The following is a 23,394-nucleotide window of genomic DNA, read 5'->3' on the forward strand; positions in this document are numbered from 1 at the left end:
TTTTTAGATCCCCTGAGTACCTCAACCTTGAACAGGAGATCCTTTCTCAAGATAGTTCCTTACCCCTACTCTTGAGATATGGAGTCTGAAAGAGTGTCTTCTCTAATGTCAGTCTCTTATGCTGAAGAAGTCAGTATCCCACCTATCCCTACCCACAATAAGGTTTAAGACTTGGGGAAGGGATTCCTCGGCACCACATAAGCAGAAAAACATGGAAGTGGCACTCAAGTGGTAGAGTGCTAGCCTTGAGCTGAAGAGCTGGGGGACAGCACCCAGGTCCAGAGTTCAGACCCCACTACAAAAAAAAAAAAAAAAAAAAGACTTGGGGAAGGTATGGGCTTATCTGCAGTTAGGTCTATCATCTGTCACAGAAACCACTTAGCTTACAGTACGTTGGAGGTTTCAGCTTTCTTTCCCTTCCAGGGAGTTGAGGCTGGACAGCTAACTGCTCCTGATTTACTCAGTCACCTTTCTGTTTCATCATACTGTTTGTTTCTTTGTGGTTCTCAGTATGATTCCTCTCATTTTCTCTTTCTTTTTTCTCTTCTGAATGCAACCTCTTCTTGGTAACCCAGATTCTTCTCATTTATAGAGTCAATGGAGAAAGCTTTGACTTTGACTTTGCCATCGGTTTATACTCTCTCTATAAAAATACACTTTTTTTTTTGGTGCCAGTCCTGGAACTTGAACAGAGCCTGGATGCTGTCCCTAAGCTTCTTTTGCTCAAGGTTAGCACTCTATCACTTGAGCCACAGCTCTGTTTCTGGCTTTTTTGATAGTTTAGTGGAGATAAAATTTCACAGACTTTTCTGCCCAGGCTAGCTTTGAACGCAATTCTCAGATCTCATCCTCCTGAGTAGCTAGGATTACAGGCTTGACCCAATGAGGCTTGGCTCACTATTTTTTATTAGTTAGTGGAACAGGGTGTTCCTTTTTTCCCCAGTCTTAGGACTTCAACTCAGGGCCTGGGCACTGTCCCTGAGCCTCTTTATGCTCAAGGATAGTGCTTTATCAACTGAGTCACAGCGCCACTTCCGACTTTTTCTGACTATTTTATTGGAGAGAAGAGACTCATGAACTTTTCTGCTTGGCTGACTTTAAGCCACATCCTCAGATTTCAGCCTCTTGAGTATCTAGGATTACAGATATGAGCCACTGACACCTAGCTCAAGGGTGTTTTTCATTTTAACATGCCCATTTATGGATGTCATGCATCTTTACATTAAAATAAAAGATATCATAATCACCTTGTATATTACCTGATCTTTTTCTGGAAAAAAATTTCTTCATCTTAAAAGTGTTCCTGTTGAGGCTGGAAAGGTGGCTCAGAGGTAAAGTGCTTGCCTTGCATGCATGAGGCCCTGGGTTTGATTCCTCAGCGCCATATAAGCAGGAAAAAACCCTGAAAGTGGCACTGTGGCTCAGTGGTAGAGCGCTAGCCTTGAGCTGGAGAGCTGAGGGACAGTACCCAGGCCCAGAGTTCAGCCCCTATGACAGACAAAAAAGAAAGTGTTCCTGTTAGTAGAAGTGGTATGTACAAGACAAGATATCGGCATTATTATACATCTGCATTGGGTTGTCACTGATCTCAGATCTTCTGAATATTGGAAAGGAATATATATATATATATATATATATATATATATATATATATATATATATATATAAATATATACATCTATATGTATATACGCACTTGTAATATCTTTATTTTTATTTGTATGTATTTTGATTTTGTTTTATTTTTTTGGGGGGGGTCCGGTCGTGGGGCCTGAACTCTGGGCCTGGGCGCTGTCCCTCAGCTCTTCAGCTCAAGGCTAGCGCTCTACCACTTGAGCCACAGTGCCACTTCCAGCTTTTTACTTTTTGCTTATGTGGTGCTGAGGAATCGAATCCAGGGCCTCATGCCTGCAAGGCAAGCGATCTACCACTGAGCCACCTTCCCAGCCCTGTATGTATTTTGAAAACCACTAATTCATGCCATGTCCAATTCTAGTCTCAAATCATAAACATCATTTTAGTTTATTCTTTCTTGAATTGATACCTTTCCTTCCATTTTAGTGAAAAATCTTTTATTGCTTATATATTTACCTAGTTGTAAAATCACCATGTATGTCATTCTTTGACCAACACACTGTCCATCCTTCCTGTAATTATGATTTCTTCCTATAATTATAATACGTTTAGTTGGGTTGCACTTTTACAGGGTCATCTTCCTTAGCCTCCTCAATTTTTTTCCTTTCTTTTTGAGGACTGAACCCTAGGTCTCATATGTGCTACTGAATCACATTTCTGGCTCCATCCTGACTCTTCACAATGAACTGTCCTTCTCTCTTGTAGGGAATCCTCTTCTCACCCAGGCTGATATACTCTCTTCTAGAATGATCCAGTCATAACTCTTTTTTCACTTCTTCATAGACCCCTACTTTGTTCTGCCTGAACTGGACTGAATTGGCCAGGAAAAGGAAAGGATTAAATGCTTTTGAACAATGTATTTTGGGCCTCTTTTTCCAACTTTCATAACCCTGAAAATGAATAGGAAAATAGTTTCCTTAAATAAGTGTGCTATTTAGCCAATTAAAAATTTTCTGTAACATAATAACTATAGTAGCTATATGCCTAGCCACTGGCGCCTATCATAACTATAGAATTTATGTATCATATTTGTATTTGCCTTTTATAGTTAGTTCACTAATTAGTATCAGCTTTCTATACTACATAGCCGTCTATATCTGGTGCTGTTAATCAATTATTATGTGATATTTTTGAGTTAAAAAGCAAACATTAAGTGTACTATCTAGCTGGTCATGGTGACCCATTTCTTTAATTCAAGCTAGTCCAGTGGCAGAGATTGAGAGGATTTCATCTAGGCCACCCCCCAAAAAAAAAATTGTTGAGAACCCATCTCAACCAATAAGCTAGGTTCGGAGAATCACTTCTGTGATCCCAGTTCCTTGGGAGACCATAGGTAACATGATTTTAGTCCAAGGCCTTCCTAGAGCAAAGACAAAAGATCCTATCCAAAAAATAACTAAAGTAAAATGAAGTACTAGGAGTGTGGCTTATGTGGTAGTGTGGGCTTAGGAAGTTCAAACTCCATAACTCTGTGTGTGTGTGTGTGTGTGTGTGTGTGTGTGTGTGTGTGTGTGTGTGTGTGTGTGTGTGTGTGTGTGTGTGTGTGTGTGTGTGTGTGTGTGTGTGTGTGTGTGTGTGTGTGTAATCATCCATAAAAAAGATTGTATGTCAATGTAATTATATTACTTTCAAACTTAAGCTACAACTGGGCAGTGCTTTAGAAATGTTAATAAAAGATAGCTGTGGATTTAGTAAACATAAAATGCAAAAGTGATATGGTTTGAACAGTGCCTTCAAAAAGTTTTGAAAGTTACTCCTTTTTTGTGTGTGTTCAGATCTTTGGGCTTGAACTCAGGGCCTAGGTTCTGTTCTTGAGCCCCACCCTCACCTTCTGCCCAATGCTAGTGCTTGACTACTTAAGCCATAGTTTCACTTTTGGCTTTTTGGTGGTTAATTGTAGAAAAGAATCTCACTGACTTTGCTTTCCAGGCTGGCTTTGAATCACAATCCTCAGATCTCAGCCTCCTGAGCAGCTAGGATTACAGGTGTGAGCCACTCGTGCTCCACATTCCTGGCTCTTCTTCTTCTTATTGTTATTGCCAGTCCTGGGGATTGAACTCAGGGCTTGGGCACTGTCCCTAGGATTCTTTTGCTCAAGGATAGCACTCTACCACTTGAGCTACAGTGCTACTTCTGGCTTTTTCTGTGTATGTGGTACTGAGGAATTGAACTCAGGTCTTCATGCATGCAAGGCAAGCACTCTACCACTAAGCCACATTCCCAGGCCCCTGGCTCTTTTTAAAAGCATAAATACAAAGAAGAATTGAAAGTACAAAAGTATTAATGATTTATCTTTGGATTGTGATTTATTTATAATAACTTTCATTCCTATCCTTATCTGTTCCTTCAAATTTTCTTCAGTGAAGAGCTAATATGACACAGGAAATTCTCTTAGTCTGTTTTCTCTATCCCACTTTTTAATTTTTGTCTTAGTATTTATCACTCTCACATATATTATTTATATTGTGCTTATGTTACTTATAGTCTACCAGCACTCCTGCTGGGAAAAATTCTTCAGAAGGGCAGTGACTTGTTTTGTACATTGCTGTATCCCAAGAGCCTAGGAAAAATGTCTAGTATATATAGTAGGTGCTATAAATACACATTAAGCAAATTAGTGAATATATTGTTTTTGTTACAAAGAAAATTTTATTGTAAATAAGCTTTTGAAAAAAGTAAAAATTTCATGTTTGGAGAGGAGGGCACACAAATGGAAGGAGAAAGGGTGAGTAAATGCAGTCATATTCAATGTACATTATGTAAAAACTGTACTACATAACTTGAGCATAAGGGGAAAAATGGGGAAGAATAATGGAAAGAGTGATCTTGTCCAAGATGCATTGTACTCATAATCTGACTTATGGAATTGATACCTTTCTACAACTACTTAATTAAAAAAATTAAAACATCTAAAATTGTGCATTGAAAGCAAATATGCATAGAAAACAAATATCAAGTATCATACAATTTTAAACTCCAAAGGAGTTTGTAATACTGACTTTTTTTTTGTCAGTCGTGGGATCTGAACTCTGGGCCTGGGTGCTGTCCCTCAGTATTTAACTCAAGGTTAGCACTCTACCACTTGAACCACAGTGCCACTTCTGGCTTTTTCTGCTTATGTGGCTCTGAGGAATGGAACCCAGGGCCTCATGCATGCAAGACAAGCATTCTACCACTGAGCCATCTTTCCAGCCCAATAATGACTTTTAATGAGATTTTATTTCTTCATATTTCAAGGTTTCTGAATATTCTTTACAGAAGAAAGTGAGTGAAATGGTAAGGAAATTACTATATATATATATATATAGTAATATATATATTACTTGGCTAAGTATATATAAGATCTATTGAAATATTGTGATTTTAAATCTGACATTGGTTTAAAAAACAATAACATAAATAGTTTAAACTGGATATTGCTATATCATCTAAAGGCCTACCATAATTTCAAGTACAGTATAGTTTAGGTGAATTATTTCACAAATTTATTTGCAGTTTTCATAATCTTACATATTGTAAAATGAGTTCTAAAATCTAATGATTTTTCTAGGTATTTATGTATACATGTAGTTATTATAGACTGAAAAAATATATAGTGGCATTTCATGGTATTTATTCTATAGTTCTACACTTAGGATATGGTATTTATTATTTATTGTTCAACAAGTATTTATTTCTTATTTTATATATAAATTAATATTTCTGCTTTTTACAGTATAACATTTTATAGAATATTTTCTTTAATAGTCTCCTTTTGTAACCCTTTTTGATTTAGAAAGATTTTTTCTGTGATTTTGATTGAACAAAATTCTTCTATATACACTTAAATCTTCAGAAGGCTTCTTGTATGGGTTTGTGCTATGCAGTCTTCATTCTCTGGAGTAACACAAGTAAAATTAATTTTTGAGCATGCCATATTATACATATATATATATATATATATATATATATATATATAGTAAGAAATAACAGAACACTCCTATGGCATAGATATTTTGCTTCTTTGAATTGTTTTGGTGCATCAAAAAATAAAAGAGTTCATAGAAGATTGCTGTTAAGCTTGATTGAATAAAAGAGTGAAAATTCTGTTGCTGTTCAACTGGAAAGAGTAAAGATAATATTGTCAGACTATTTTAAACTGCAATTTTAATTAAGAAGCTGAAAAACTAGATTCCAGTTTAGCTTTTTAAGTACTGTGACATTTGTACAGAAAGTCATCTTCAACGCTACAATGGTTTTACACAAAATATAGTGAAATTGAATAATATGCCCTTTGACCTGGGAGATAGGACTACAAGTTAAAGATCAACACCAACATAAAACGTGTTTTATTTTATTCTAGCTTAAAATTTCATTAAACAGATACTATAACCAAAAAAAACATGGGAATGCAGTACACTTATCCTAGTGTTTGGTTACTTTCCAAGTATTTTTGTTACTATGAATCTTAGCTTAAATGCTATTTGAGTTATAGTTATAATTTTTCTGGCAGTTCAAAGCATTTATATTACTGTCATTTATATTACTGTTCATTAAAATAATTTTGTGTATTGATCAGTGTTTTATATATCCTCTGACAGAATATTTACATTTTTTTTTTTTTGGTCCGGTCATGGGGTCTGAACTCTGGGCCTGTGCGCTGTCCCTCAGCTCTTCAGCTCAAGGCTAGCGCTCTACCACTTGAGCCACAGCACCACTTCCGGCTTTTTTCATTTTGCTTATGTGATGCTGAGGAATCGAACCCAGGGCCTCAGGCATGCAAGGCAAGTGCTCTACCACTGAGCCACCTTCCCAGCCCGAATTCTTACATTTTTATTCAAAAGTTACAAATATTCTTTCATTCTAAATAGTCTTGTATATTTTTGGCTTAGGTTGTAATTCTTATCTCATTATTTTATTATATAAATTGTATCATCTTTTCATTATTTAAATTTAATCTTAGTTTATTCTAAGTGGTATATTATCCTTTTATAATATTTGTCTTTATGGGTAAGACAGGAAATAAGTTAGCAACTATAGTAATGTAAAGGTGGGGCCTCATTTTGAACTCAGGGCTTCATACCTGTAGGCAGACTGTTACTTGATACACTTGATAATAGTCTCACTCTTTGCTCTGGCTGACCAGGACCAAGATCTTCCTAGTTACTCTTCTTACACTAGTCTGACAAGTATGCACACTTACACTTAGATTTTTTTCAGTTGATATGAGATCTTTCAAACTTTTTGCCTAAGCAAACCTCAACAGCAAGCCTCCTGATCTTAGCCTCCCAGGTAGTTAGAATGACGGGCATGAGCCACCACACCCAGCAAGAAACTTTTAAAAGAAGTCAATGACAGGCTAGTTATAGAGGCTCATGTTTGTAATCTTATATAACTTGGAAGATGGAGATCAGGAGGATCACAGTTCAAGTTCAGCTTAAGCAAATAATTGGTTAGATTCCTTTTCAACAAATAAACTAGGTGTTTGGTGTGCATGTGATCCTATCTACATTGGAGGCCATAGGTAGGAGGACCATAGTTTGAAGCTGGCCTTGAGCAAAAATTTGAGACCCTAATTGAAAAGTAACTAAGGCAAAAATGGGGCTTGGCAGGGTCAAGTGGTAGAGTGATTGCTTAAAAAGACCTGAGTTCAAACCCAAACTCTACTACTGAAAAAAAAATCCATCGTCTCATTTCCTACAGGTAAGCACTTAAGTACTAGTAAATCTCTGTCTTCTGGAAATTTAGTAAGCTGATTTTCTTGTAGAAGTGGTGGTTTTTCTCTAGATATGTTTATCATGAATGGAAAGATTTGTCTATTAAATTCTATTCTGTAAACCTATCCTTGAAAAAAGATTACAGTAATTACCAAAAAGGAATGTATCAAAACATGTTAGAGAAAAAATATAGAATATTAAATTAGCTATCACTGTGATTTGGTAAGTAAGAAAAATCTTTCCTGCTGTGTTCAGTTTTAACTATATCGATATCTTATATACTTAATTATAGATGACTGTTGTATAACTGTGTAAGCTAATATTGCTTGATAGGTAAAAATTTATCAGATCATCTTTAAATCACATTTTTTTGTCTTTTCTTTTTTGGTACTAGGGAGCGTTTAAGTTGTATTTACTTTTTTTTTTAATCACTTTTTCTTACAGAAGACATGTAAAAGAAAGATCTCATTTTTTACCACATTAAAGAAATATGGAATGCTTCACAAATTTGTGTGTCACCCTTGTGCAGGGGCCATACTAATTCTGTGTATCATTACAGTTTTAGTATATGTGCTACTGAAGCGAGCAGGTTTTCACATTTTTATTTGTGTGTAAATTAATGTACAAAGGGGTTTCTTTGTGATATTTACTTATTGCATATAATGTACTTCGATTTACTCCCTCTATGTCTTTCTTAGCTCCTCTGTTCCTCTCTTTTCTCATGGATTTCTTTATGCTATTTTCATGCATATATAATGTACTTTTGATCATATTCACCTCTCACCTCTGTCTTCTTTCTTCCTCCATGTTACTGTTTTCCCCCCAACAGCCCCCTATTTAAAATCACACTATATTATGATGATGACATTATTTTAAGTCTAGATCTCTTATAGGAGTTCAAATGATATCTTTCTGAGCTTACCTTGCTCAAGATGATAGTTTCTAGTACCATCCATTTTCTTGCAACTAACAATTTCAAACTTTTTGTTATGGCTGAAAAGTACTCCATTGAATATATGTATCACATTCTTTCTGTCTACTTAGTGATTGTTGGGTCTGTAGATGATTCCATAGCTTGGATGTTATGAATAGTACTGCTGTAAAGATGAGTGTGCAGCTATCTCTGTTGTATGTTGATCTGTTCCTTTGGGTAGAGGCCCCCAGAATGGTATAGCTTAGCAAAATCCTATGGCAGTTCTATTTTTAGTGGTTTTTTTTTTTTTTTAATTGGTCATGAGGCTTGAACTCAGGGACTGGGCTCTGTCCCCCAAGCTCTTTTTGCTCAAGGCTAGAACGACAGGGTCACTTCCGGTTTTTGTTGATTAATTGGAGATAAGAATCTCATGGACTTTCCTGCCTGGGTTGGCTTTGAACCGCAGTCCTCAGGTCCTCAGTAGCTAGGATTATAGGCGTGAGCTACCAGTGCCCAATTATTTTTAGTTTTTAAAAGGACCTTCATACTGATTTCCATAATGGCTGCTATAATTTCTTTTTTTCTTTTTTTGTTGGTAGTGGGGCCTGAACTCTGGGCCTGGATGTGTCCCTCAGCTCTTCAGCTCAAAGCTAGCACTCTACCACTGAGCCACCTTTCCAGTCCCTATAATTTCTTTTTTAACTAAAGCAAAGGTTGATATGATTGATAATTATGTATTTTCTTTCAGAATAAAATGTTTTTAGATTGAAGATTGTCTGGAAATTACTTCGTGATTGTAAATATTATGTATATCTATATACACATTAACATCATACCTTTAGGTTTTATAAGTAATATGCATGCTTTATATTAATCACTAAAGAAATAAAGATAAGAAAGATATCATCGGTTTGGGCATGCTGGTGGCTCAAGCCTGTAATCCTAGCTACTCAGGAAACTGGAAGCTACCTAGAAAACCGGAAGTGGTGCTGTGGCCCAAGTGGTAGACCTCTAGCCTTGAGCTGAAGAGCTGAGGAACAGTGCCCAGGCCCAGTGTTCAAGCCCCAGGACCGACCCTCCTCCCCCCAAAATGTCATCTATTTGTAAAAATTGAGTTTTATGCTGGGTATTTGTGGTTCATACCTGTAATTCTAGCAACTCAGGAGTCTGAGATCTGAGGATCATGGTTTGAAGCTAGCCCAGTCAGGAATGTCTGTGAGACTTATATCCAATAAACTACTCAAAAAAAAAAAAATCCAGAAGTAGAGCTGTGGCTCACATGATAGAGTACTAGCCTGAGTAAAAAAGCTAAAGGATAACACTCAGACACACACACACACACACACACACACACACACACACACACACACACTTAAAGAAAAAGACTGAGTTTTCTAATTATTGTTTGGTCTGGGTTTATATGAAAAACACAGCAAAACTGGAAATTAAGAATATGTAAAATTTACCTTAAGTTTTTTTCTATGAAATTTATCTATGAATAATTGTCTACAGAAGTTTTTACATTATTCTCCTTACGAAAATAGGAAGAAGGGAAAATGTATAGCTATGATTTTTATTAGTGCATGTCTTTCTAAAAAAATGTGTACAAATACTGTTTTAAAATTATTCCCACTTTAAATATCTTAAGGCTTTAAAGTAAACAAAGACTACACACACATATATAACTATGCACATGTTTTTTCTCTAATCTTGATTTTTATAGATTAGTTTAAAATGAGATTCACATGATTTAGAGGGTAGTGCATCTTGCTATTTTCCTTTAAACTAAGTCTTGTGAACTTAGTAAATCTTTACTATTTTAGTAGTAAAATAGTGTAGGAGAAATAATAATTCAAATCAATTCACAGAGGGAAGAAGAAAACATAATGTGTATTTAATTCAGTTCAACAATACAATCTTTGTGGTTAGGATATTGCATGTAATTTTTAAGCTTTAATGATAATAATATCATTACTTTGAATTTGAAAAGCAGAATTATATCATGCAAAGAAATGAAACTTAGTTTTGTGTCTCTTCCTCTTCCTCTCTCTCTTCCTCTCTTCCTTTTCCTCCCCTCCTCCCCATCTCCTCCTCCTCCTCCTTCATTTCACTAAGGTTTTATTCACTGAAGACCTTCCAGATATCTGGAGTCTTAAAAAGTTGTCCTTAAGGAGTTATACAAAATGATTTCAATTTAGCATCTCAGTTTATTTGTACAAAGCATATTGATTAATGTCACCCCTTCCATTATTCTCTATTGCATTTTCCTTGAGTTCAACCTTGATTTTAAGCAAAGGATGTTAGACTAGAATATATCATACCAAAGTAATGTATATTGAGCTCTATGAATAGGGAGTGCCTATAGAATATCGTTTCAGTATATTTTTCCTGAACATTATTGTAGTTACTACCTTATTTTCTGCTCATGGAGGCTAAGGAGGCTTTTGTAGAGTTGTAGAGAGTGTTCTCTTAACATCTATACAAATACTGATTTGAATTAAAAAACTGGAAAATTCCTTAAATTGAAAATATACTGTTAGACAGTTTTTAGTGAAATAGTATTTGATTTCTATACATCTGCTACAGGTTAATATAATTTCATAAGTCAGCAATTAAATGATACTTTAGACAAGATTAATATGGGTCATTATTTTTCATTGTTTAGTAATTGAAAATAGTGATTACTCAAGTAAATACAAGATCTCAAAGGTTGTCAACTTGTTTTATTTGTAACTGCCACACAATCTATACAAATGGATCAAATTGTGACTCTGAAAGACCACAGAAATATGTCAGAAACTTTCAGCTGATCTAACATAATTACCAATTACACTATCACTTTATTTAAAATAATTAAAAATAACTTTGAAAAAGTTAAAACTAGTATAAGACTTACCAAGATAATTTAGTAAGCTATAGTTCAAATTGTAATGTGTTTTCTTTATTAGTATTAGTGAAAGCTGTTTTTATTTTAAACAAAAAATTAAAATTGTTAAAGATAGTTTTATCAGCAAAGGAATAATAAAACCTCATACTGGGTTGAAAGCATGGCTTAGTGGTAGAGCATTTGCCTAGTATAGAAAACCCTGGGTTCAATCCCAGTACCATTAAATAGTAATAAATAAAGGCCTCAAGTGCAGAGAATCTTGTATCAAAAATAAATAAACACCTCATGTTGATCATTATGTGTTGGGTTTTGTTCTGTACTTTTTATACATTCATTTTATCCTAGCCTCCTGGTAGTCAGGATCACATTGGCAGAAATTAAAGGCAGAATTTATAGGCAGACTCGCTTTTGACCACTGTGCCATATTTCATGTACTTTGGTTTAAAGCAGTACAAAATAATTCCAGTTAACTTACACAAATGTAAATTGCGTGAAGGCATTTACAACCAGGTAGACAATAGAGAATTACTTTGGTACTCAACAGGGAGAAGTTTAATTTCAGAGTTTATGGAGCAAGATATAGAAATCCCAAACAAGCTTTGGATAGGAACACCACTGAGCTATTTATTTTAGTTAAGTGTTTTTGTTTCTTGAGATTCAGATTCTGGGAAGGCAGAAATAAATTGGTTTATTTTGAGTAACATCAACTTCTCTTTACTATGGAAGAATGGGGTCCTTGAATCAATAATGTACATTATGGTACTGTCAGACAAAGGAAATGGATCCTGGTTAGGAGGAATCTAACAAATTTCCACTTTGGAAGTTTATAGGACAACAATTCATTCAGAAAACAATTATTGAGGGCTGGAAAGAGGTAGCTCAGTGGTAGAGTGCTTTCCTTGCATTCATGAGGTCCTGGGTTTGATTCCTCAGCATCACATAAACAGAAAAAGTCAGAAGGTGCTGTGGCTCAAGTGGTAGAGCGCTAACCTTGAGCTGAAGAGCTGAGGGACAGTGCTCAGGCCCAGAATTCAAGCCCCATTACTGATTTAAAAAAGAAAAAAAAATTAGTGAGTGCCACCTGATTGGCATATACCATTCTTTATTTTAAGAATCAGAAACAGTTGCTTTTTTTTTTTTTTTTTGCCAGCCCTGGGGCTTGAACTCAGGGCCTAGGCACTGTCCCTGAGCTGCTTTTGCTCAAGGCTAGCACTCTACTACTTGAGCCACAGTGCCACTTCTAGCTTTTTCTGTTTATGTGGTACTGAGGGCTTCACGCATGCTGGGCAAGCACTCTACCACTAAGCTACATTCCCAGCCCAGAAACAGTTTTTGTTTTTTTTTTTAAGTGAAGCCAATTAATGTCAGGTCAACATAAAAAACTTTTAAAGACTGTTGATTCTGTTGCCATCTTTCTTTCCTTCTTTCCTTCCTTCCTTTCTTTCTTCCTTTCTTCCTTCCTTTCTTTCTTTCTTTTTTGGGTCCGGTCGTGGGGCCTGAACTCTGGACCTGGGCACTGTCCCTCAGCTCTTCAGCTCAAGGCTAGGGCTCTACCACTTGAGCCACAACGCCACTTCTGGCTTTTTTCTTTTTGCTTATGTGGTGCTGAGGAATCGAACCCAGGGCCTCAGGCATGCAAGGCAAGTGCTCTACCACTGAGCCACCTTCCAGGCCCATCTGTTGCCATTTTTTCTAAACACGGTAAAAGCCCTCTTAGCTGAAAACAGTAGAGACCTTTATTTTATTTATTTATTTATTTATTTATTTATTTATTTATTTATTTATTTATTTATTTATTTAATTTTTAGGTCCATTGATGAGGCCTGATCTCTGGGCCTGGGCGCTGTCCCTCAGCTCTTCAGCTCAAGGCTAGCGCTCTACCATTAGAGCTACAGGGCCACTTCCGGCTTTTTTTCCTGCTTATGTGGTGCTGAGGAATCAAACCCAGGGCCTCAAGCATGCAAGACGTGCGCTCTACCACTGAGCCACCTTCCCAGCCTGAGACTTTTATTTTAAATAGGGCTTAATTTTTTTTTAACCAATATGTCTAACTGAAGTAGATTCTCCCACTTCTCTCTTCTCTCTTCTCTTTCTGTCTCTGTCTCTGTCTCTGTCTCCCTCTCCCTCTCTCTCCCTCCCTCCCTCCCTCCGTCCCTCCCTCCCTCCCTCTCCTCCTTCCCTCTCTCCTTACCCCCTCCCTCTCTCCATCTCTTCCTTTATTCCTTTCTTCGCCAGTCCTGGGCTTAAACTCAGGGCCCAGACACTGTCCCTGGTCTTCTTTGTGTTCAAGGCTAGTCACAGTACCACTTCTCACTTTTTCTGAATAGTTAATTGGAGATAAGAGTCTTATGGACTTTCCTGCCCAGGCTGGCTTTGAACTTCAGTCCTCAGATCTCAGCCTCCTCAGTAGCTAGGAATACAGGCGTGAGCCACCAGTGCCTGGCTCCTGAAGTAGATTTTCTACTGTGGTCATTGAGAAATACTGTCCTTTTATCCCATTTAAAAATATGTAATGAAATTACATTAAACTATATCATTAAAATTATTCTATGAGAAATTTCAATTTTGATAACCCTATGTTTCAAATAGAAAGGACAAAGAATTAAAACAAGAATCCAAGTCCTAATTTTAAAATAATTTAGGGAAAGAAAAAATAAAATGAATATTTTAAATACTACTCTTAACCACTGCATTTTATTTAGTGCTAGACAGATTATCTTTTCTACCCTTCTTCTGCACCCCTACTCTGCCAGGGTTTGAACTCAGTTCCTAGTATGACGTCTGATGCTCACTACTTGAACGTCCAGTTCAACTCTTAAGCTGGTTATATTTGAGATTAAGTCTTATAGACTTTTCTGCCTAAGCCAGTCTAGAACAGTGATCCTTTGGATCCATTATGCTGAGTTTCTGGGATTAGAGGCATGAGCCATAAGTGCCAGACACTGATAAACTTTTTATAAATAAAGCAGTTTGAATTTGAGAAATAAATTGAAAGCAAGTATAACCTAACCGGAAATGATTGTTTCATTATAGAAAGAAAATTGTTTTACATAGATTATGAAATATCTCCTAATAAATATTTTCTCCCTACTATGGTGGATCTTCAGAGAATGCTTTTTTTTTTTTTTTGTCGGTCGTGGGGCTTGAACTCTGGGCCTGGGCGCTGTCCCTCAGCTCTTCAGCTCAAGGCGAGCACTCTACCACTTGAGCTACAGCGCCACTTCCGGTTTTCTGGTGGTTTTTATTGGAGATAGGAGTCTCACGGTCTCTCCTGCCCGGGCTGGCTTTGAACCCCTATCCTCAGATCTCAGCCTCCTGAGTAGCTAGGATTACAGGCGTGAGCCACCAGTGCCCGGCTCAGAGAATGCTTTTTATGACATTTATTTTTGACATATTAACAAGAAGCAGTTGTTTACCACTATATATTTACATATTTTCTGTGTTTCTGTGTATGTTTGTGTGTGTGTGTGTGTGTGTGTGTGTGTGTGTGTGTGAGAGAGAGAGAGAGAGAGAGAGAGAGAGAGAGAGAGGGAGATAGAGGGGGGCAGGAAGGAGAGAGAGAGGGAGAGATAAAGAAAAAAATGACTTTAAAGTTGTTCTGCCAACTAGGAACAAAAGGTCCAATTAAATCTTTTGGCTAAAGAAGATCATCATAAACAGTGGAATGAAATTGAGAAATACTGTGTGGCAATAACAAGTCAATTTGGATTGGTGAAAGAGGATCATGTAAAGTTAGAACAAAATGGTAGGTACTATCTTGTTTAAACTTACATGTTCATGGGAGAACATTTAATTGGAACTCTCATGAATAAATTGAACTTATCTGATACTAGTATTAAATCAAGTCATAGTTATATATTACATTGGGACAATGTTTCTGTTATGTCAGTGATAATTTTTGAAATGTACAATTAATATAATATTTTCTTGGGTTTTTTATTACAGTACAGGAAGCAATACAATTAAATAAACAACTTTCAATTTTAAATGAAAAACAAGAATCTGAACTATGCAGCTTAAAAAAGGTATAACTTATAAAACTTTATACAAATAAAAATATAGTTTAAAATAATTAGTTCTATGGAATATCACAAAAATGCTGGGTTGATATTACTGATACAAAGATAAATGTAGATTCATAAAGTTTGAGTTATGACTCTAGTGAATATAATCAATGAATTTGTTCAATCCATGTATTGTTTCTTTTGACTTATCTGTGGCATGAATTTTTATAGCAATGTGAGCAATCAACAAGAACTCACTGTTAGTATCATTCAGACATTAATTCAGTATTTACTGTGTGCCACACACACACAAAAGTGCACTATATAGACTAGGATAGAACTATGAAGAAAATAAAACATTTCTACTGTTGTTCAGTAGGGGAGTTTGGAATAAAACAATTAAGCATACATATAAAAATAATTTAAAACTGTATAAATGAACTGAAGAAAAAATTGGAATGTGATGACTATTGGATTGGGGATAAAGTGGAGGACAGAAGATAATAGTTTTAGGCAAGAACAACAATATATTCAATGGTGTTGAGGCAGGAAAGAGTTTAGCATATTTGAAAATAGAAAAAAGTTGCATCCTGAAGAAGGATGCATTGGTTACATACTGTGCACCAGCATCCCTTTTTCTCCTCTTAACATTCTTCATATTTTATTTTGGTGCCTCTTCATTTAAGCAGAAATCCATGACATTTCTTTTTATCTCCCCATAGTCATTGGTTCAAGAATGGACAAGTAGCCTTAGTGGTTATAAATAAAGAAAAATGTCAGCTAGGTGCTCAAGCCTGTAATCCTAGCTACTCAGGAGGCTGAGATCTGAGGATCATGGTTCAAAGCAAACCCAGAGAGGAAAGCCGGGATACTCTTATCGCAAGTAAATCACCAGAAAAATGGAAGTGGGGCTGTGGCTCAAATGGTAGAGCACTTGCCTTGAACAGAAGAGCTGAGGGACAGTGCCCAGGCCCAGAGTTCAAACCCTACAGCCAAAAAAAAAAAAAAAAAAAAAGACAGAAAGAAAAGAAAAAAAGAAGTAACCCATAGAAGCTTTTTCCAACAACCATGAGAGAATCCAAAAGAGAGGAGCTTGACATGTAAATGGCATATTATTGTTACATAAAGGTACCTATTTTTTAGCCAGATTCAGTGGCTCAGAATCTACAACCATAGCCATACTGGAGGTGGAGATTGGGTAGATTTTGGTTTGAAGCCAGTGCAGATAAAAAATTTGCTAGACCTTCCTCTCAACTGGTCAAGAATGGTGATGTGCCCCTGTGATCCAGTAATGTAGGAGGCATAAGTAGTTAAGACCATGATACCAGGGTGGCCTTGGGGAAAAAAGTGAGAAGAACTTATTTAGGATTGGTCGCATGGTGCATCAGTACTAGCAAAAGAATTTTTCAAGGGTTACTTATCCTATGACATTATTGAGTCTGTGAATCAACCAAGCCCTCATCATATTCTACCTATAGACTTTTCAGCTATGGTTTTTTACCCCACACTGTCTTGATTACTGGCATTTTATAATAAGCCTTGAAGTTATATATGGTACTAAGGAATCGAACCCAGGGCCTCATGCATGAGAGGCAAGCACTCTACCACTGAGCCACCTTCCCAGCCCAAGCCTGCAACTTGGTTCTTTTATAATGTTGAATTGACTATTTTATTACCCTCTCTGTATAAACTTAGAACTAGTATTAGTATCTACAAAATAGTTTATTAGTATTTTGACTGTGATTGCCTTGATCCTACAGATCAACAAAACAGAAACCTCCTGTATTTCAAGCATTGGGAGGGAAAAGAACCATTTTCGAGTATGCCTTAGCTGTCTCTTATTCCTGGTGTGGCCTGTCTTCAGGAAAGCTATTTTATAAAAGCCTAACTTGTAGGGTCATATCAGAACCAAATATTCGTTGGAGAAGAGTAAATACCAAACTCCAGCTTCCTCCACTGAATATTTGGCCCACCTAAGGGGAATGGGAAAAAACTGGAAAAAAGCATAGTGGTACAAGTTCATCAAAAGCATCATACAATGCTTCCCTTCCTAATACCTTAACACTTTATTACTAAAGGCCTATTCACCCCAGCTCCTTATATCTAGTATACATATCTACCTTTCAGTGAAAACAATTACTAAGTATAGTAAGAGGCAAAGGACAATTTTTTAAAAAAATTTAAACAGTTTACACTAAGCAAAATGAAAGCAATGTACATATCACCTAATTTGGAAGAAATAGTTCTATTTGTCAAGTTCATAGAGTTCATAAGCTTTATAGACCAAGATAATGACAATTTGCCTTGTGAAGGTTAAAATGTGTTTGTGACTTTAGCAAAGTATCACTGTCCCACAATACTGTGAAATTTATGTAATCACTTAATCTCAAAAATAAATAAATAGGTATTTCTTTGATTACAGGAAACAAAATGTATAGTAAAGGTGATGTACAGAGGGGTTAGTTACATACGTTAGGTAATGTGTACATTTCCTTCCCTTATTCTCTTCCAGTTTTTTCCCTCCCAACTCCCTTCCCCCACAAGTGGTTGTCTAGGTCATTTCCAACATAGTATCTAGTGAGTGTCACTGTTGAATTGGTTTGCCCTTTGTCCCACCATGTCTGTGCTTCCTCTTCCCCTCCCCAAATCAAAGGACCCATTGCAACAATGAGATGTACAAGTAAAAAAACAAACTTTACAATTTTGGTGAGGAGGGGGGTTGTTGGGGTAGGAGATGGGAAGGGATGGGAAGGGGAAACCAGGGAGGAGGCAACAATGCTTGATAAGAAATGTACTCATTACCTTGCTCATGTAATTGTAACCCCTCTGTAAGGTATTTTCACAATAAAAAAATGGATACAGAAATAGGATACAGAAATCTAAAACAGTGACAAAAAGAAATAAACCAAAGAAAAAAAGGAAAGAAAAAAGAACCACAAACAGTACAATAAAAATCTCTTGCTTCCATTTCTTGGGGTACATTTTGTAAGCACATTTTATATGATTATGTGCACATAGCTATTGAGCCTTTGTGATCCTTTTCTAAGAATATTCTCCTTTTGTCTTACTGTTTGAATGGTTAGAGTCCTGTCTAATTAATCATGTCTAAGTGTAATTTTTTGTCTTTTATTATCCATTGGGTTTACTCAGGGATTTATAGGCACATTCTAATTATTACAAATGAGGGAAACCAGGTAACCTATGTTTCCTGGGTCTAGCTTACTTTGCTTAGTATAATTTTTTTCCAAGACTTTCCATTTCCTTATGAATGGGGGTAATGCCATTCTTTCTGATGGAAGCATAGAATTCTATTGCATATATATACCACATTTTCTTGATCCATCCATCCACTGAGGGGCATTTGGATTGATTCTATATCTTAGCTATGGTAAACAATGCTGCAGTAAACATAGTTGTGCTGGTAGCTTTAGTGTGCCCTGGTTTGTGGTCGGTGTTTAGTCTTTTGAGGAACCTCCACACTGCTTTCCAGAGTGGATGAAGAAGTTTACATTCCTACCAACAGTATAGTAGCATTCCCTTTTGACCTCATAACTGCTAGCATCTGTTATGAAAATGGCCATTTTAACTGGGGTGAAGTGGAATCTCAGTGTTGTTTTGGTTTGCATTTCTTTTTTAGCCAGAGATGTTGAACATTTCTTCATGTGTTTATTGGCCATTCCTATTTCTTCTCTAGAGAAGTCTCTCTAAGTCTTTAGCTCACTTATTTATTAGGTTGTTGTTTCTTTGAAGATTTGTTTTTGGGAGGTCTAATTTTTTTGAGCTTCTAAGTATATTTTAGATATGAAGCCTTTGTCTGATGAACAGCTAGTAAAAAATTTCTCCCATTCTATGGGTTTTCTATTTATTCCCAAGCTATGTTGCAAAGGACAAAATTTGAAAGCATTGAACAAGCATCCAAACCAGAGTCATTCATGGCCAGAATGCTGGAATTATCAAACAAGGAATTAAAAAAATTATGATTAACATAGCAATGGTCTTAAAAATTTTTATTTTTTATTGTTATTATAAAAGTGATGTACAGAGTAGTTACAGTTACATAATCCAGGTAATGAGTACCTTTCTTTCTTTCTTTCTTTCTTTCTTTCTTTCTTTCTTTCTTTCTTTCTTTCTTTCTTTCTTTCTTTCTTTCTTTCTTTCTTTCTTTCTTTCTGTCTGTCTGTCTGTCTCTCTCTCTCTGTCTGTCTCTCTGTCTGTCTGTCTGTCTACCTTGAACTCTGGGCCTGGGCGTGTTCCTCAGCTCTTCAGTTCAAGGCTAATACTCTACCACTGGAGCGTCAGCACCACTTTCGGCTTTTTCTGCTTATGTGGTATGGAGGAATCGAACGCAGGGCCTCATGCATGCAAGGCAAGCACTCTACCACTGAGCCACCTTCCCAGCCCCAAGAGTACATTTCTTTTTCTTTTCTTTTTTTTTTTAATTTTTTTTTTTTTGAGTCTGGTCATGGGGCCTGAACTCTGGGCCTGGGCGCTGTCCCTCAGCTCTTCAGCTCAAGGCTAGCGCTCTACCACTTGAGCCACAGCACCACTTCTGGCTTTTTTCTTTTTGCTTATGTGGTGCTGAGGAATCGAACCCAGGACCTCAGGCATGCAAGGCAAATGCTCTACCACTGAGCCACCTTCCCAGCCCCAAGAGTACATTTCTTATTGGACAATGTTCCCTTGCTCTCTGAGACCCAGTTTTTCCCTCCTGTCCCCACCCATAAGTTGTATAGTTCATTTTCAACATAATGTTTAGAGAGTACCACTAGTGCATCTGTTTACTCTTTGTCCCTCCTTTTCTGTGTTGTCCCTTACCCGCCAAAGAGAGACAAACAAATGACAAAAAGAAAACAAAACAACAACAAAGAAAAAAACCACTTATTCATTTCTTGGAGTTCATATCAATAAGTAATATGATTAGAAGCTCATAGGCAAGCCACGACTTTAATAGAAAGAACAGATGTCATGCATAAGGAAGGATTTATTTCTTTCTGTCCTTTGTTCACAGTCCTTGGCTGCATTGCTTCTGTGCCAATGGTAGACAGAATATCTTGGTGGGGAGCATGTGTTGGAGCAAAACAGCTCACCTCAGGTGGTTAGCAGAGACAGAGATAGAAGTGCAGAGAGATACAGCTCTCAGTGACCTACTTTCCTCCAGTCAGTCTCCACCTCCTAAAGCAGCTAAGAACCAGGCCTCCTGCAGCCAACCTGTGGAAGGACCTTTCACATCCAAACCATAACAGAGTCTATTCTGCCAAATTGTTCTTTTGAAGAGAGATTGTATGAAAGAGTAAAATAAGAGAATGATGTTACTTTTGAGACTTCAAAGTCTGAGTGACTACAAGGGTGAAAATATAAAAAAGTATTTTTAAGAGCCAATTTTACAGTCTAGGTTCATTAACAATATTTTATGTAGCATTGCTATTTAACCTTAAGATTTTTTTTTCAGTTTTTGACTTTGTTTTTCAGAAGCTAAGCAAATCTACAAACACTGATTATATCACTCATTTAAAACTTCTGAGCATTAATTTTCTCAAAGATAATTTTCATTTTTGTTTTATACTGTTATTTGATTTTGTCCAGAACACTTAAGTTATTGGTTTATGATAAGGTGGAATTCCTTTTTTTGCAGAGCACAGTTAAACAGATCAAACTTAGTTGTTAGATAAAATAGGTATTACAGTTCTGAATGTTGGGTTCACTATTATGGCAATCATGAGGAATTCCTGATATTATCTATGAGCAGCATTCATAACCTCTGTTATTTGTCTGAGTAAATGTCAGTACACTCAAGGAGATAGTGATATTAAACAGACTACCCTAAGCCAGAAGAGGAAGGGTGAAGCAGAAAACAGCACAGTATTTATGACTCTAGGAACTATAAGTTGTAATTTAATGAGATCAAAGCATGTACTGTTTATTTGCTGCACTAACAGCTTTGAATAAAATGGTTAGAAAACAGACAATGTACTAAAAGTTCAGGATATTTAAAAGCTTGTAAAGGCTATAAAATCAGAAGTGTATTTTTCAGTGGAAAATCATTTCGTGGAGGTCTTTGATTTTAATTATTACAGTCTTAAGATTAATTAATATGAGACAATGATATAAAATTATTTATTTTTACTTTTGTCAGTCATATAATGATTTTCTGGAACTTATCAATTCAAAACACATTTTCAAGCAAAAAAATGTCCTTTATTATTAAGGCCTTTTTCTCAGACCCAGTCTCCTTACTTCACTACTTTCTAAGCAACCTTGCAAATAAGACTATGAACTCCTATACCAGTAACAGTCTGTTGACTGACACTGACTGATCTTATCAATTATCTTTTTTTTTTTTTTTTGGTCCAGTCGTGGGGCCTGAACTCTGGCCTGGGCACTGTCCGTCAGCTCTTCAGCTCAAGGCTAGTGCTCTACCACTAGAGCCACAGCGCCACTTCCGGCTTTTTTCTTTTTGCTTATGTGGTGCTGAGGAATTGAACCCAGGGCCTCATGCATGCAAGGCAAGCGCTCTACCACTGAGCCACCTTCCCAGCCCCGTTATCAATTATCTTTATTGCCACTTACTTTATTCTAAATGCATTAAAACTTTTAATTCACTAAAATTTTGTTTTAGACAGGTTTGTTACATTTTATCATATGTTTATTATAATTTTTTTTTTTTTTTGGGGTCCGGTCGTGGGGCCTGAACTCTGGGCCTGGGCGCTGTCCCTCAGCATTTCAGCTCAAGGCTAGCGCTTTACCAGTTGAGCTACAGTGCCACTTCCAGCTTTTTTTTTTCTTTTTGTCTTATGTGGTGCTGAGGAATGGAACCCAGGGCCTCATGCATGCAAGGCAAGTGCTCTACCACTGAGCCACCTTCCCAGCCCTTTATTATAATTTTCTGTTGATACTGTAACTTTTAGATTCCTGAATAAATTAAGGTGCTATAAAATATAAAGCAAATATGAAACATGGTACCTTCCTTTGAGGTATTTATAAAAGAAAGCTCTTGTTCCACAAGTGGACAAATCTTAATTCTTTAAATAAAAAGAACACTTAATATTTATGGTGATAATTAAGACTTCAGAGTGCTGTATTCTATAAGTAGGAACATAATTTTATATTATACGATAGCTGTAAAATTTATAAAATTCCTTGCCGAAGCATAGTGGTACAGGTGACATTATCTAGCATATATTAGATGTCTAGCAAATACTTGCTGCATGGATTATTACATACCAGAGACCTTTAAAAGTTTATTACCTCCATTTTACAGATGAGAAACTTAGATGCAGAATGAAATTAAGTAACTTGACTAAAGCTACAAAACAAAGAAAATAGAACCAAGATTGAAAGACAGATTTGGCCCCAGATTCTGATCTTAACCATTTTATTAATAATAATAAAAGCATTAAACCACTCACACAATTTTTTTTCCTCTCTTGAATTGTCCACTAAAAATCATTTGTCTTATGGTGGAACTGTATCAGATCAGTTAGACTTTTCATTGCTGTGACAAAATACTGAAATCAACTGCACGAAAGGGCAGAATTATTTGCTTAGGGCCACATAGCCCTTGGCTCATTGATTCTGGGCCTATTGTGTGGCACAATATTATGGTGGCAGGAGCATGTGGCAGAAGTGTTAACTTATAGCGGTCAGGGAGGAGAGAGAGAAAGAGAAAGAAATAGAGGGAGGGAGAGAAAAACAGGAAAGGAAGGAAGGGGGGGAGGAGACGAAGCAGTCCCTTCAAGGGTGGGGGGAAGAGAGCAAGAAAGAACAGTCCTTTCAACTATAAAGGTAAGATATACTTTTTCCAAGTATTTCCATTAAGCAAAGTAAGCATAGGCTGCATGATTTTCCTCATTTGTAATAATTAGAGTATGCCCATAAATCTGCCAGTAAACCCAATGGATAGTAAAAGACAAAAAAATTATACTTGGTCATGATTAAACAGGACTCTAAACATTCACACAGGGAAACCAAAGGAGGATATTTTTAGGAGAGGATCAAAAGGGCTCAGTAACTATGTGCATATGACCATATAAAATGATGCTTATTGAAATGTACTCCCAAGATATGGAAAACGAGGTTTTTTTATTGTACTGTTTGTGGTTCTTTTTTTTTTTATCACCCCCCTTTGTTTTTATTCCCTTTTTTAAATCATTTTTTTGATTTCTTTCTTGTATATACATTCAGAGTGGTAGGGGAAGCACAGAAATGGTGGCACAAGGGTGAACCAATTCAGCAATGATATTCACTAGGCACATGTTGGAA

The 23,394-nt window shown here is 36.5% G+C and overlaps 1 protein-coding gene and 1 non-coding gene across 2 annotated transcripts in view; one reads left to right on the top strand and one right to left on the bottom strand.

Annotated features, from left to right (window-relative positions):
• Nucleotides 1-23,394, top strand: part of Ccdc73 (coiled-coil domain containing 73) — a 115,765-nt gene that overhangs the window by 48,327 nt on the left and 44,044 nt on the right. The window contains exons 7-9 of the mRNA XM_070032649.1: nucleotides 4,873-4,911; nucleotides 14,741-14,876; nucleotides 15,077-15,156. Coding sequence (XP_069888750.1) covers nucleotides 4,873-4,911; nucleotides 14,741-14,876; nucleotides 15,077-15,156 — 255 coding nt within the window. The remainder of the gene's footprint in view (nucleotides 1-4,872; nucleotides 4,912-14,740; nucleotides 14,877-15,076; nucleotides 15,157-23,394) is intronic.
• Nucleotides 7,816-7,920, bottom strand: LOC138834239 (U6 spliceosomal RNA). Its single transcript, XR_011374015.1, has one exon. It is a non-coding gene; the product is annotated as a U6 spliceosomal RNA (small nuclear RNA).

The sequence above is a fragment of the Dipodomys merriami genome, unplaced genomic scaffold (assembly GCF_024711535.1).
Source record: "Dipodomys merriami isolate MVZ:Mamm:240054 unplaced genomic scaffold, mDipMer1.0.p SCAF_21, whole genome shotgun sequence".
Lineage (NCBI taxonomy): Eukaryota > Metazoa > Chordata > Mammalia > Rodentia > Heteromyidae > Dipodomys > Dipodomys merriami.